General features: G+C 42.5%; 2 protein-coding genes across 2 annotated transcripts; both read right to left on the bottom strand.

The window, feature by feature from the left end:
- Positions 1-700: 700 nt before the first annotated feature.
- cirop (ciliated left-right organizer metallopeptidase) lies at positions 701-6875 on the bottom strand. Its single transcript, XM_085266704.1, has 15 exons — positions 6520-6875; positions 5119-5476; positions 4690-4783; positions 4042-4093; positions 3811-3960; positions 3442-3567; positions 3245-3335; positions 2667-2812; positions 2410-2593; positions 2204-2273; positions 2017-2113; positions 1783-1890; positions 1536-1664; positions 1207-1316; positions 701-1128 (listed from the first exon to the last, which is right to left on the bottom strand). Exons 2-15 carry the CDS (start codon positions 5459-5461, stop codon positions 936-938), a joined length of 1893 nt encoding a protein of 630 aa, XP_085122830.1. The 5' UTR covers positions 5462-5476; positions 6520-6875; the 3' UTR covers positions 701-935.
- Positions 6804-14769, bottom strand: lrp10 (low density lipoprotein receptor-related protein 10). The gene is made up of 10 exons (XM_085266703.1): positions 14708-14769; positions 13175-13351; positions 12971-13003; positions 12610-12754; positions 12068-12261; positions 11631-11971; positions 11112-11536; positions 10131-10325; positions 9434-9563; positions 6804-8718 (listed from the first exon to the last, which is right to left on the bottom strand). The coding sequence occupies exons 2-10, from the start codon at positions 13221-13223 to the stop codon at positions 8059-8061; spliced, it is 2172 nt and encodes a 723-aa protein (XP_085122829.1). The 5' UTR covers positions 13224-13351; positions 14708-14769; the 3' UTR covers positions 6804-8058.
- Between the last annotated feature and the right edge of the window lie 1013 nt (positions 14770-15782).

Raw genomic sequence — 15782 nt, 5'->3', positions numbered from 1 at the left:
TCAGGCATGTGCATCACTGTGCAAAAGTCTTGAACCACCATAATTTTTGCTCTCAGCTTCTGTTGGTGTGAGCCAAACTATATTCTACAGGCTGAGATTTAAAAAGCACAAGTTTAATTCAATCATGTTCGTGTTGGGTCACAGCACTAGGAAGCAGCAGCTTTCTGCCAAACTGGTTTCAAAGTATCTGTCAGTTTGCCAGCAGGTGTTTGTTCTGTCACGTCCCTTCGTGACGAATGACTACAAAGAACCTCGAGGTGGGAAAACAGGCTGACTTTGTGTCCTGTAAGTCTCGGCAAGTCTGGGCACGCGTTTTTCCAAGGCATGTCATGACATTCATATCTACATTTGCATCTTGTGGAAATAATATGCTCACTTACAATAACAATCACAGGTCATTTGTCATCTGTGTCACTCCTGTGAGATGACAAAACTGTTCTAGAGGAAGTGTTTTAAAGGAAATTGCTCGTTCGATTCTGCTGTATCAGCAGTAAGACTATCTCTAAATTACTGAACCTAAATGTTCAAAAGTGAAGATGGGGATAGTTTGGAGGTTTAATCAGTGCAAAAAATCAAAATACAGTTAAAAATTGACAATTTGTTACCATATATTTGATTATTTTACTGTTTACCCTCATCCTCTATGAATTTACATTGTATTTAATGCCATAAACAAGTGTAGGTTAGAGAAATGTCCATGACAGGGAAATGATTTTGATAGACGAAACTAACATTTAGTCGTCAAAATCACATTTGACAAAAATAAAAACTGATTTATGGAAGTATAAATCCAGCTTCTCCTGCTGATAGAGAACTCCACAGCGAGACAATCAAAGGTAGAAAATAAACACCCCAGGAAATAAAAGTAAAAGCAGTTTTTTAATTTACTTTAAAATTTATAATTTAGTCTTTGCCCATTCCTAAGAACAGGCTTTCTACAGATGACCCTGCTGGTCAGGGGCCACCATGCGTGTTCTGAACATACATGAGCGACATTTCCAGCAGGACACCATCAGTGCAGCCAGCAGACACGCAGCAGCAGTGAAGCACAGCGCTGTGGATACAGGTGGGTCTGTGGGTGGTCTGAGGGGAGACCACGTCCCATCATGGGCTGAGGTAGAAATCTCACTACACAGACAAAGAGAAGTTAAAATGAAGTATATGTTGCTTTAACGGACGCCGGGGCATGTTTGAAGTTGTACTCACCACCTGATGCATGCAGGAAGTGTCCTGACATCATCTAAGGGAGGAGTCACATCAGGGTACAGACATAACCTCCTGTCAGGGCAGAAAACTGCACCATTGTATCCTTTAATCTGATGCAAAAATAAATCATTTTTATATATGAGATGTTGACTGTATTATCCATTAGGATGTTTTTATACTAAGATGCTCTTAATCATATAAATGTGGTAATAATAGAAACATCTGTATAAATGAAACTGTTTATATGCACAAAAACTGCAAGTTTTAACTCTGAATTAATGCTCATCCAAAAACACATAACACTGTAATAAGCCATTATGTTATTATACCTGAATGTTGCCCCCTGCTGGACAGTCCACCCACTCAGAGCCAAACACCTGGATCTGATACCTGTTCGGTCCGGTACACCTGTGCCTATAACACCGGCCCTCCACAGAGCTGCTGACCTGACTCTGGTTCTGAAAGACAGACGAGAAGTTACAAAGGATTCAAAAGAAAGGGTGAAGAGAATACAGGGGAGGACCACACACACACACACACACACACACACACACACACACACACACACACACACACCTGTGTGCTGAGGCTGGAGAGAAAGCATCTGCTGTCAAAGCCGAAACTCTCCCCGCTCAGCTCATCTTCAGCTGTCCACCTGCTGCTTTCTTTTTTCCAGCATTCACTCTGAAGTGCGAGATTCAAAACGTGTACTAAAGATAAATACATAACAATAATAATAATAATAATAATAATAATAATGTCCTCTCATCTTCAGTGTTTAGTGTGAATGCACGAAGATACTCAGCTTACTCCATTCTGCAGGGGTTTATACACTCGACAGCCCTCCAGGTATTGGTCAGTCTGGCACTCCCCCTTGTGGAGATGAAGAAAATGACATCCACGTCCACTGAGAAGTACAAATAACACAAACATTTAGGACAAAGTGACAGAATTTCTGTATGAAAATATATGTTAACACTAAATTACTTTAATTTACCTTCCAGTGCAGAAGAAGGATGAGGAGTTATCTTGGCAGGTTGACAGGGAGCCAAACATGGCTCCTTCACCTATTAATAAGTCATAAAAAAACTGTTTATTATTTAAAAAGTATGATCACAGAGTGTCTATGTTCAGCTTTTGTTAAGTCTCCTGTTATGATGATGCAGTTTTCAGTGCATTTTCTTCATATTTCAGTTTCCTTACCGTCTCCCCAGACCAGACTCTGAGCCCGGCTCAGGTCGACGGTGTACCAGCCCGTGTCCTGTAATGCAGCTAAGGTCACTGGGTCGATCCGAACTGTGCTAGGATCCCCGAGCACTGCCGACATAATGGAGCCCTGCAGGACCCGGGACTCCCAGTGTGAGGACACCCTGCCTGGAGCTGCGTCCTGAGGGGTGAAAGCACCGTTAGGTTTCCTTTTTAGTTTGTTAAAGTTTTCTGCACTTGAAGCTGTGCAGTACCAGGTTCTCCAGTGGCCCTCCCAGCTCCGGATCGCTGGACACCAGGTGCTTCTGCAGGGCTGAAATGACGGACGGGGTGTAAATCCTCATGTGGCCGGATCCGTCTGAGTGACTCGCTTTGCCTCGAGGAGAACAATCAGCACCCACTGCAGGATCCAGCAAAGAAAACGCTGATAAAGAACCACCTTCTGACCAAAGCATGTGATCTTTAATGAAGGTCAGACTCAATACACTAACTTATTATAATGAAAAAAATGTTTTCTACATTTTAATCAGATTTGAGTGTTCTTCTTTGTGTGTTACCACTTAATATTTGCATTTTTAATTCCCAATTTTTGTTCTTCGTCCACACTTTGCACAGTTTCAAAGTAAAGTAAACAAACTTTTGAAGACACCAGCCCATGTGTGGAAGGATGAATGCTTATATAATCTCAATCGTCGTTAGATTTTATTATAATAACCTCACTCACACACATTAAGAAAAATGAATTTTTACACAGTTATTACACACTCACTAATGTTTGTTAAATTACAGTTAAAAAAAAGGATAAAGTGGTGTAAATGATGTGTTTAAAAACCTTGGGAAGAGGAGGACGAGTAACAGTCTCTCCAGGTGCTGAAGAGATCCTTAGAAAATCCAAGTGCATGGAACAATTCATGAATGACAGTCTGGAGAACAGAAGAATATAATCTGTCATCATGATCCATCCTTCTCTGCTAAAACAGCCACAGAAACCTCACTTTTCACATCATGTATCCATAAAAGTAATCGTACCTGTACTGTAGTCTGGTGGCTGTATGTGGCTCCTGTCAGCCGGTCCCTGCAGATGACCACCACCCCAGCTACAGGTCGCCCGTGACTGTCCGTCTGGCAGTGAACAGCGTAGGCCAACACACTGGGCTGAGGAACAAGAAGATACACTGAGGAAGAGGTGAAAGCTACGTGGGCGAAGTTTAATTTAGACGCTTTAAAAAAAAATTTCTTATAAGAAAGTGGAGAAATATATGATCAAATAGAGCAACAATTTACTGCTGTTTTCAATCATGAATAGAAACTTAATGAAGAAATGTCAAAATGTTTTAGAACTGCTGGGATTTGAGTGGTTTTATATCAAAGATTTTTCTGTTATCTGTAGGTTTGCACCTCTGCTCTGCACTTGTCTGTGTCCTGTACATGGAGGTAAAGCAGGAAGTCGGTATCAGGGACTCCAGCACCTTCAGGTCTGAGAACAGTCCTTTTGTGTGAATCGGCCTCGGGGTAAATATCACATCCAGCCAGGTGGTCGTCTGGGATCTACTGATGTTGATACTGTATTATTCAGAAGCAGCAGTCTAGTACATGCTGTGTGTGGCAGCAAAAACATTTGATACTCACGGTCGCATCCAGGCAAGTTTCACTTCCGTAGTTTTTGTTGGCTCTACCACACCTGGGAGAATAAAAAGTCTGCTTATTTCCATTTATTTGCATAAGTTGACAGCTGATAGAGCTCAGAGATACGGGACAGTATGAGTGAACAAATACAAACCTGTTGGTGAGTTTAAATGCATAGTTACTTGCACTAATGTGTACATTTCTTTTAAAGAGTGAGAGCATTCATTAACTTTGAAACATGGTGTGTTAGCTGGAAGCAGCTAACAGAAGGTTAGCAACAATACTCAAATGATACTCAGCTTTTATTAAAAAGTCGTCTGGATATTTTCTCTTTTCTGGATAATTATCTGTAAACTCTGGTTTTGTGGTTTGTGGGAAAATATAGAAATATTTAGATAAGCTGCCTGACACCAACAACCTGCCACCTTCAAAGTCACTTAAATCACCTTTCCTCCTCGTTCTGATACTCAGTTAAATTTCAAGAGTGCCTTTTACCCATGTGTACATGTCTAACTGCATGTCATATGATTGGCTGGTTGGATTTTTGTGTTGTATGTAAAATAAGAATATAGGGGAAAAATCATTTTAACAACTCAAATCTTGCCAGAGATGTTTGTTTGAGGGACTGGAGCTACACTCGTCTGTACTTACCTGTTGTAGTTGATAGTACTTGAATCCCTCCAGAGAAACTTGCAGTATTTGTTGATGTCTCTGCTGAGCAGTAAAGGGCCCGGCACTCTGTTCACTGTTAAAATGTCAGCAGTTTATGAGTGTGTGTGTGTGTGTGTGTGTGTGTGTGTGTGTGTGTGTGTGTGTGTGTGTGTGTGTTTTCAGATCCAAGATTTACTATATTGTTACTGAGCACTACCTCAAAGACACAATGCAGAATGAAATTATGCTGCACAAGCTCACATAAATACATAAAAACGTCAGTGTTATAAAGTCAGTGTTACTTATTTAAAAAACACAATTATTCAGTTATCGCACAAGAGAATGTTGATTGCATTAAAATTTCTTTGTTGTCAGATTTGTGGAGTGTAATAATCTACAGCACACCAGCCGTTTCTGTTCAACAGTCACCTGACAGTAAAGAAGACACCACTCTCACAGCTTCTTCCACCGCTGCCTCCAGCCTTCCTTTCTCAGCCTCTGATAGGCTGTCGCTCTCTCTCGGAATCCAGGTCCGGATCCTCATTGGCTGTGGTGAGGTAGGAGTAGGTGAGCCAGATTTTCCCAGGATGCTCCTCTGCTCCTCTGACCTTCTGAGCCTGAGCTCCTTGGGTGGGCTGTCTGTAGCGCTGACCACTCTGACCTGAAGCTCATCAAAGATGCACCTCTGCAGGGCTCCTGGGAGCTCCACCACGACCACCATTACCACCAGCACAATCCCCACCCAGAGGTTCAAGGATGGAGGGGAAGCCATAGTTATGGTGGAAACCTATTTCAGGGTAACAGTGAGGAAGAGGAGATGATGTAATGTTTCAGATGGCCGCTGAGGATCCCAAAATATGGTCGTGAATTTATTTGATTTTATTTATTTCTGTCTTTGTGTCATGTATTTGTACAGATTATAAAAAAGGATCAATAGTATTATTCTGACAATTTGGGGTTAAGCGTAACATCATTAACTCCAGCTCCTCCTCTGTCTCCAAACCATCATAGCAAATCTTGCTGCCATGTTGCAAACAGAACAGTTAAAATAATAAAGTAACTGTAAACACTGAGTTCTTCTGTCTGCAGCTTTGAGCTTTCTTAGGTCAGTAATGACCAATCAGAGGTCCACAGAAGCAGCTACATGGATAGATTCACTCAAACTATTTAAATAATAGTAAATTACATTTTACAACTTTCAGAGTCTCTAGAGAACAAGTTTGGGCTGGCACGATTAACTAAAATAAATACTTCATCAGTAGAAATAGTTAAAACAAACAAATCAAGGTTTTGAGGTTTCAGCTCACTAAAAGCTGGCTAATAGCTGCAACTGTTTAATAAACATACTGAATAGAAAGTGGTTACTAAATGAAGTGAAAAGCTGTTAAAGAAGAAAGTAGTGGATGGAAATCATAATGAACAGCTATGGATAAGCAAGTTTGCTAAGCACAAACACTAAGCAGCAAACAGGAAGCAGTCCAGATCCTGTTTGATGCTGGTTCAAGTTTAAACATGAAAGGCAGTGATGAAGAAAGAGTGCACGAGTCAATCTGACAGAAAGGTTGGGAAACCTCATCATGAATAATCTGAAGTAAGTAAGGTTTTTCCTCGAACAGGTGTGTAACTGGACTGTGTGGTGCAGGGTTTTGTAGAGTGTGAGGTCTGTTAAACAGGAATGTAATGCAGAGCGTTTAGATCTTGCTTTCTTTAGATGTAAAGGAGATTGAGTCATCATTGAGTCGCCAAAACAGAGGTTATCGCGTTGAAACTTGCACGTGGGGTGCTGTGTAGAAAACCGCTTCAATAATTAAATGGAGTCAGTATTATTACCTGGTAGACGGCTGCGACCTCAGTCCATCTGCGGAGTTTCAGAGCTCTAAAGTAAAAGCATTTTCCTTTTATCCTCCAAACCAGAGCAATGAGCACAACTTCTGCATTCCCACCAAGAACAGCTCTCTCCTTCTTTCTGTGGGGAGTCTGTGTGAATTACCACAGATCCTTTGAATACAGAGCACAAAGAAACACCTCTGACATGTCTCACTGAGGTGTCAGGTGGCACCCCCACAGCCGATATCCCCAAAAAGAAAACACAAAAAAGACAAAAAATATAAAACTAAAAGTGCAAATCGTTTAATCTCAGCCATATTTTTTTACTTATATACAGTGAAGTTGACCCAAATAAAATCCCCCCCCCCCATTTACCTGTCAATTTAAAACTGTCCCTCCCCAAAAAATACATTCAACAAAGCAAAACAGGAACAATTTAAGGAAAGAGAGACAAAACCTGCTAAAAGAAAAAAAAAAAAAAGACCACAAAACTCGTAATAATATTAATATTAATATTACAAATGGCACACCACAAGTCTGCTGAGTCGAAATGTGACCGAATGCTGTTGAGTCTCGTCAGATGTGAGGTTCTTTTGTGAATTTGGAGGCCCCCCCTCGACCCTTTTTTATCACTAGGGTGCCTCATCTTCCTGTGCACACCTACACACGTCATAAAATCAGGCACCAAAGAGATTGTCTTTTGATACGTTTGCTTTTTGTTTTTTTGAAGGTTACATTCATTCACCGGGGGAAGAAGTATTTAAACACGCAGTAATGTTGGAATCGATGTGCACTAGAACGAGGGTATCCAAAAAGTTATTGCCAGCTTGAAGAGTACACATGCAGTTTTTTTAAATCCATTTTGGAGTGAAGTCACCATGACGACGTGAGGAAAAAGTGACCCTCATTGTGTGCGTGTGTGTTTCTGCATGCAGTGTGTGTTCAGGAATTCTCAACATCCTTGAGGTCTCTGCAGGAGGCTCCTTAAAGGCACTTAAAAAGGGGGGATTTGTTTCGTGATATATCATGAGACTGGGTGCAAGTGAAGACACTCCTCATGTGCAATCACACTCCGCTGTCTACGCGAGACTAAAACGCAGTTGCATTCACACAGTCGCAGTCACACAAACACAACAAATTCTATTATAAGAGCTATAATCATTCAACCTGACAGTAGCCTGCCTCAGTATCTGGATAGGGAAGATTCTTCTGTGCAAAAAAATAAAAGTTCACCTTCTACGTGCAGCCCAGCGTTCAGTAAGTGCTCACGCATAATACTCATCTGCGCTTCTTCATCGGCCGTGCCGTTCGTCTGCATTTTCTTAAGGAAGTCTTTTTTTCTTTCTTTAAAAATACTCTATTCATATATGTCAGCAACGCAAAGCGATTTAAAAAAAAAAAAAAAAAAAGGCACCAGACTGGCACAGAGAGGAAGAGTCCCACCACCGGCCGCTCCTGTGTTTCAGTTCAAACGAATGTGGAAAGACTGGTGGGAGGTAAAGTAAGAGGGAGGGGGTGGGAAGGAGTGGGTGAGGAAGTCGTTCAGGTGAGCATGGGCACGTCGTCTTCTGAAGTGTTGTCCTCCGAGAGGGGAATGAGCAGCACATCGTCGTCCGATGAAGAGGAGGAGGAGGAGAAGGAAGGCGAGGCAGAGAGGGGCACGTAGTTGGTGGAAGAGGGCGAGGCTCTGAAGCGGGAGATGCTCAAGCCTATCGTGTGGAAGATGGAGGCCAGAGATGGGCTACTGGGAGGCACGGCAACAGGGGGAGTGTGGGGGGCGTCCACAGGTGGAGCTGGGGGTGCGTAGGGAGGGGGAGGGGGGAAGGCGACAGGAGGAGCTGAAGGCAGCGCCAGTAAAGGAGGCGGAGCTTCCAGCTGGTGCTGCGCTGGCTGTGCCAACAAGCCGAGTTTCTGGGCCACCGGCTGGTTGACCGCCTCCACGGCTGATGGGGAGCTCGCGGGCGTGGAGCGAGCTGCTTCTTGGCCTGATGTAGCGCTGTCTGACTGCTGCTGTTGCTGCGCCTGCTGCTGGTTGGAGCTTGACGACTGAGTCTGCCTGGATGCGGATCTGGGGATCAGACCCCACCTTCTCATGCGGCGAACAGCCCGGCGGATAAATCGGGGCCTACGTCTGCGGTGTGGGGAGCTGGCGGCATCCTGGCGAAGCAGCTGCAGGATTCCTCTCAGAGAAAGAGTCGAGGTCTTACAAAGAAACACAGAGCAGATTGTTTCAACTACCTTCAGCAGCTCGTGTTCAACATCCTAAAATCATTATTAAAAATCATTAAACCTGCTGAATTTATTTACGCGACACTAATCAAAGTTTGAGCTTAGTGTAGGCAGCTTCAGCTAATCCCATCAGGCAGAGCCAGCCACTTTATCCCTCCGCCTCCACTGCCTCAGCTGTCTCACCAAGGAGTAAACTCAGAGTAAACTTGCACAGTAACAGCACATTAGCCTCATCTTAACACTCCTACAACTTCAGCCCACATCCAGCTGGGGATCAATAAGGCTGCTATAGATGAGCTTTAAGACAGAGAGCACTACTACACATTAGAGTGTGTGGTTTAATGTAGTAACAGCTATCGGCTTTTCTGCGTTTAATTACATTTATTAAAGCCCTTAAATCAAAAAGCCTTCAATAAGATGTTGATTTGTAGGTTTTAACACATTAATTAAAATTGAAGTTAGTTAATCAGTTTTTCCTGCTGAAATTTCAACACTTGGGTTTTTTAAAAAACGCCTCTAAATGCCTTAAATGTATATTGTAACTCTGCAGGACAGGCTGCAGTCAATCACATGGGTTCTTTAAACAAATGAGCATGATCTAAAGTCCTGACAGGATCCTGGATTGATGAAATCCTGACAGGTGCGTCCATGCGGGCAGTTAAAAATCTCTGGCGCTCTGCTCTCTCACCTCATTGGGGTTTTCTATGGGGAAGTCCTCGACTGGGGGGATGATGCCCTGTGCGATCAGCTGACCGTAAGAAGGCGGGGCCTGCTGCTGGATGAGCTCCGCCTCGTGGCGGTTGATTGGCGCAAACATGCTGTGAGAGGATAGAGGCTCTTTTAGATGCAGTCACACACATTGCAAACTTGCAAGGCACATTTTGTTTTTGTTTTGAAGCATCACGCAGATCCACATAAAGTATACAAATATAAAGTCTAGAAATAGATTTGACTCTAAGAGGTACTATTAAAGGTTTAAAAAAAGGTAAGCTTTTAATACACTGCAGGTTATTGGTTCCTGTTGTTGTACATAACTCAAGCATTTAGCTGACAACAACAACGAACAGGCTGTTTTTTTGTTTTTGTGTGGAGTGTACTGTCAGTGTCGTAGGAGGCTGTGCTATCCATCTGAGAGTTACTGTCTGGCAGTTCTGGCAGCAATTAAAGCCAGAAGTTAGGAAAACAATGTCTGCATCTCCTGACTCATCATCTGAGATTATCAGCACAATATATGAGTCAGTCTTTTCTTCTTTAAAAGTGGCAAGAAAGCCTCATTATGCTTCATCAACGGAACGAAAATAAACTAAAGCAGCTACTTTGTAGAGCAGAAGAGCTTCGGCTGCAAACCTCAAACAAAAACGCAGCAGAACCATTCAAAGACTTACCTGTACTCCCTCGTCCTGAGCGAGTACAGCTTACAGGTACAGCCCATGGCAATGACCAGAAGTAGTCCGCAGACCAGGCTGCCCACCGTTGCCGCGGTGATGACCTTGCGGGGCAAGATTACCGTGCAGTTGAGCTCGTCTGTGCCGTCCTTGCAGTCCACCTGGCCGTCGCAGCGCCAGCTCTCATACACGCACCTGCAGAGGGAACAAAGAGCCGTTTGTTACCAGAGCAGGCTGGAAGAAAATGAGTGGCAGGTTCAGTTTCACAGAAAACATCAGACGCCGCCTGAATTAAGACTCACAATAAAACCACAACGCTGTAAACAAGGAGAAGTGAAACAGGCTGAGTTAAAAGGATCCCTACGCTTAAGCTCAAAACTTTCCCATACACACTTTGTGCTTTTGTTACAGAGCGAGCTGCATTTAGAAAAAGGACGTTGGCCTATTTTAAGACACTGTGGCTTTTGATAAAACATGCAAACAATGGCAACTAGTTAACATTGCACTATTGCAGAACTACACAATAAATAGCAATAGCATCATCAAAAATAATCACAATAATGTAAAACCATAATAAACAGCTGTATATAAATATAACCTGTATCAATGCTTTTTGGAGGAATGCAGAATCTCTACTGTCAACATTGCATATTTATTTCCTCATACGTAACTCTGTGCCTGTCACACACTGCTGCAGGATGGGTGATATTTCTACAGAAAAACAGCAGAACCAGAAAAACCACAGCAAAGCCAATTTAAACTCTAAGATGGTCATATGTCACATACAGACACGCCCGAGCCTGAAACTCCACAAACCTGAATGGTTATGAAACAAAGCAAAACAAAAACAGCAGCACCCGTTTCCACGGTGAGTAAAATAAGCATGTACAGGGTGAGAACGCCCTCTGACACAAACCCTAGTGCACCCCCTTACTCCTTTTATGTTGTGTGTGGAGCTGTGTGACACAGGTGCACACTGACCTGTCGCTGTCACAATGAAAGGTCCCCGGCTGACACACGGTGCAATCCCTCTCGTCGCTGCCATCAGCGCAGTTCAGCTGGTAGTTGCATCTCTCCGTCAGCGAGTAGCACTGCGGTTTGCTGGTCGCTGTCGTCCTCTGTCCTGCCATTCCACAGGGAAAGTGATTCGGACTGCAGTTCCTGCAGCCCTCCTCGTCCTTTCCGGTCTCGGGACAGTCCCACTTCCCATCGCAGTGTTGCTCCTGTGTAAAACAACCTCCTGCCGCTCCCCCGCACCGACCTTCCCACGGAGGGCAGTAGCCCTTAACATGAAACGTGGCGTTAAAGTTGGAGTTCTCTGTGCCAAGAACTCTTTTATACACCACTGACATCACGCCGGTGTTGGATTCAACTTGGACCGATTTGGAATTGGAGGAGCTGGTAATCTGTGAAAATGCAGAAGGGTTTTCAAAAAAAATAAAAATAAATAAAAAGAGAAAAACATTTGCCAGTAATGAATGTTTGGGTTGGGAAACTCACGATTTTAATAATGTCTCCTTTGCCTTCCTCTCTGTTGTAGATAGTGAGTCGGTCCCCAAAAGCTAGCGTCAGCTTTTGCAGTTCCAGACTCAGCGGCCTGGAGTCCTCAGGATCCAAAGTCCAAACACAGGACTGACTTTGACCCTGACAAGCTGGAGGGGAGAAGGTCCCATAAAAGGTCTGAAGAAGCCCTCCACAAGGACAGTCACAACCCAGTTCGTCGTTGTCATCAGATTCTTCATCAAGACACTCCACCTGCCCATTACAGCGCCAGGAGTGGGGAAGGCAGCGACCCCCGTAGCATTTAAAAGATGTTTCTGGGCAATCGCCTTCATATGGATCTGTACAAAGGGAGGAAGATAAAAGGAACATTTAGATAATAATTGGGGGGAAAAAAGAGCTGGAACTGCAAGCAGGCACATGTCAGGACGTCATACCTCTGGCATAGTTCAACAGAAATGATGACACAGGGAACATATGAGGGAGGAAGTGGTGCATCACTGTAATATTTCCCCCTGGGAGCTCGATTGGCTGCGGCAACTTAGAGCCACACAGGATGATTGGATCACCTCCAGCTGACGAGTTTATAGACACCCATTCTTTCTTACAGCGGACAGAAAACTGAGAGAAGCTGTGGAAAGATTTGTAATAAGAGAAAGTTTGTATCAGTGAACAGAACCCACAGTTTCTCAATCGCAGACACTGAATCTCAAAAACTTTTTGTTTTTGTCTTTATCTCCATATCTGGGTCATTCATTACTTCATAAACGATAACAGAAAATGATCAGGCAATATTAAGCATTTATATACTTTTAATAAAGCAAAAACAATCAATGCATTGCACAACTGGTATATTTACTCTGTTAATAATTATCCCAGGTCGCCTGATTTGCGGTAAAATAATTGGGAGTCAATTATTTAACGTCTTCGAGCTTTTAAAGCGTCATCTCCTTTACGTGCCACCTTTGAGCATCCGTACCTGAGAACGATCGGCTCATCTTCTGGACCCGTGATGATCCAGCCGTCGGACATTGAGCCGAAGCAGAAGGACCAGCTGTGGTAAACAGAACTCCTGATCACTCCCACCTTATCGTCCACCACCTGAAGGGAGCGCCCACAGTGGGCTGTGATAAACACAAGAAAGTAGAGTTAATAAAAGCAGTTCCTGGTTTGGCGAATAAATTAAGTGTTGTTGTTGTTTGATGTTGAACCTGTCAGGTGTGAAGAAAATGTAAATGTAAACGTCACTAAACCATGAATGGTGTTGTTTATTATCTGTGGGTTTGAGGCATATTCATTTTCATAACATGATGAAACATGCAATGACTGGTTTTCCTTACATGAGCTGAGAGCAGGCTCAAAACGGCTCCATGCTGCAGAGGAAATAAGCAAAAAGAGAACAGAGAATGTGCTTTATTATCGCCACTCACACAGACTGTAAATGCTGTATGACACGAAAAGTTCAAACATGACCTTTGGTTGATAAACATTTAAAGCAGCCACCTAAGAGAGATACACAAACAGCCAAAAACTCACTCACTCACCTGTTATGCAGAAAACCAGGAGGGCAGGGAAGCTGTAACTGATTTTCATTGTGGTAACGTTTCTTTTTTTAATGTTTAAAAATGTTTTTTAATAAAAAGTTAAGAGGGGGTGGGGGGCGTAAAAAAGAAATATTAGAGAAGTGCCATGGCAGGAGGTCTTGTTCAAGAAGACTTCGCCTGTAGAGAAAAAGAAAAGATGAGTGAGACACATCTTTGATCTGGGTGAACGACTATCAAAGTTTGTCTGGACGACAAATGAGAAACACAAAAACATCTGAGCCAACACTGGCTATTTTAATTTGTTTATTATCCATCGTAGTCATCATAAAATAGCCATTTCCGCAATCAAATCCACAATAACTGCTTCTCTGAAACAATCAGCTGTCGGCAGCAGTTATAATGAGTAAGATTTTAAATTAAGGAGTAACGTTTAGATGCTCCATTGTTCATTAGGCGTTTGATGTGTTTTCATGCCGGAGCAACTTCCTCATGCAACCCCCTTCCCCAAAGGGGATTTGTATCTCTTCCTAGCATCAAACCGGCAATCGTTCCCTTGTTAGGTGCAGGTGTAAACCACTAGAGCATGTGTTTAAGAGTAACTTAAACTATACTGTGAGTAATGCATGCTGTAGATATAGCAGAATATAGTCATATGTAAGCTGACGGTGGAGCAGAATTAAGTGTCATCCCTGAACTGAGTTTATAACTAGTAATAAACTGGGCGTCCATCACTTCTTATCTTCATATAAGGATTATAACATTTTTAATTATATAGTAATATTACACATACTACATTTTATAAAGTTCATTATTTATATTGAAAATGCTTTAAAACTACCTTAGATCCTTTGTTACAAGGTACTTTTAAGATAACCACAATTACAAAAAGGACAGCAGCGGAAAAATGCCTCTGCGTTATGCAACACACACACAAGCACCAGCATGTATTAATACACACGAAAATAATCAGTTACTGAGGAAGTATCAAGGCAGGAAAACTCAGCAAAGGCCCCTTGAACACAGATGTTATTTTGATCTTTATTTACACACAGTCAGACGTAACACCCGACACACACACAGCGATTTCCTCCCTGTAATCTTCTCAACAATGACGCCAGAAACGCTCCCATTTCCGAGAAAAAAAAAAACCCGTGAAAACTAACACTTTCCTCCCTGTTTCTTCTTCCCACTAAGATAAAACTATACCGAGATCGAGTTCTGCTTGATTAAAGTCATATTTATGTCCATACGTGTTAAGATTTCGACCACAGATTAGGTAACGCCACAGTTTCGGTTTGGAGAAAGGAGCAGCTGCTCTCCTTTACAGCTTTAACAGCTAGTTCCCAGCCTAGCTAAAGGCTAACGCCAAATCTCACTGCTCGCGTCGTTTGAAGGGCATTTTTCAAACCGCGACACCCCCATAAAAGCTCTGTGAGGACAACACGAACGACTTAAACACACAAACCAACTAAAATATATAGTCCAGAAGCAGAAATAACACAAGTAATTCATAAAAAAGTACAGAGCCCTTACCATGTCGGTCGGCCTTTCTTGTTGACAAGTTCGAAGCTACTTCCGTATATCACAACTCGTGACGTAGGGCAAGGAAGGCGGAGCTTGTCATGCTAAAACCGGAGCCGCCGAATGGAGCTGCAGGTTTACTACAGCTTTAATCCTCATTCATAAAAATGTGTTTCTCTGTATATATATATAATTTTAAATATCAAGCGGTTATGCTGAATTTAAAACAAACTCATAGTGTTTTTTAATATAGCAAATTAACGCGTGTCTACAAACTACATTTGCTGATTGGACACGGTCTTAAAAGGTGAAATGTGCATTTGTTAACACAAGGTGTCAGTATCAGCTGTCACAAATATCCGACACCAGGTTTAATTCATAAAAATGGAGTCTGATTTGAATGAACTTTATTCTGCTGTCAAACTTCACCAGTGATGCTAGAAGAAACAGGGAAGTGAGAAAAGTTTATTTATACAATACAGAATAAAGCACAATTATTAAAATAGGATGAATAGATAAAACTAAATAAAGGCAAGCCTGAACAAGTGGGTCTTAAGTTCCTTTTTAAAGGTATCAACATGAGTCTGTCCACGAGTCTTATGTCCAGTGGAAGCGTGTTTCACAACTGAATTTAAATGAAAGGAGAAAGAAAGTTGATTGATTGAGTAATTAAGATAAGATAAGATAAGATAAGATAAGATAAGATAAAATAAGATAAAATAAGATGAGATAAGATCTCATCCCTGCACTCCAGAAGACCTCGTTCTCCATAGCAGATACTGCCTGCTCTGACCTTTGCTGTAGATGACCTTTGAGTTGTTAGTCCAGTCCAGTTTATCAGTCAGGTGAAAACCCAGATATGTATATCAGTCCAAGATCTCAATGTCCATTCTCTGGATGTTTGCTGGTGTATGTGGAAGATGTCTGCAGCTGTAGAAGTCCACCACCAGCTCCTTGGTTTTCCCATTATTGATCTGGAAGAGGTTCTGTTGGTGCTAGTCAATAAAGTCCTCGGTCAGTTTTCTGTACTAACTGCAGTCCCCATCAGTGATGAGGCCAACAACTGCTGAGTTATCAGAAAACTTTT

Source organism: Mchenga conophoros, linkage group LG3 (assembly GCF_057382185.1).
Source record: "Mchenga conophoros isolate Kocher_MC1m ecotype Shallow Benthic linkage group LG3, M_conophoros_male_GT1.1, whole genome shotgun sequence".
NCBI lineage: Eukaryota > Metazoa > Chordata > Actinopteri > Cichliformes > Cichlidae > Mchenga > Mchenga conophoros.
The sequence above is the reverse complement of the archived record's forward strand: the minus strand, read 5'-3'. Positions and strand labels throughout refer to the sequence as shown.

Bases quoted from the DNA above. Each gene is read 5' to 3' on its own strand.
- cirop (XM_085266704.1), bottom strand. From the start codon at position 5,461: ATGGCTTCCCCTCCATCCTTGAACCTCTGGGTGGGGATTGTGCTGGTG. The intron at 3,961-4,041 runs GTGAGTATCAAA...CAACATCAGTAG, and splicing joins AAACTTGCCTGGATGCGACC to ATCCCAGACGACCACCTGGC. The intron at 2,813-3,244 runs GTTTTTAAACAC...TGGATCCTGCAG, and splicing joins CTCGTCCTCCTCTTCCCAAG to TGGGTGCTGATTGTTCTCCT.
- lrp10 (XM_085266703.1), bottom strand. From the start codon at position 13,223: ATGAAAATCAGTTACAGCTTCCCTGCCCTCCTGGTTTTCTGCATAACA. The intron at 12,755-12,970 runs GTAAGGAAAACC...TGTTTATCACAG, and splicing joins TGAGCCTGCTCTCAGCTCAT to CCCACTGTGGGCGCTCCCTT. The intron at 11,972-12,067 runs GTATGACGTCCT...CCCTTTGTACAG, and splicing joins TCTGTTGAACTATGCCAGAG to ATCCATATGAAGGCGATTGC.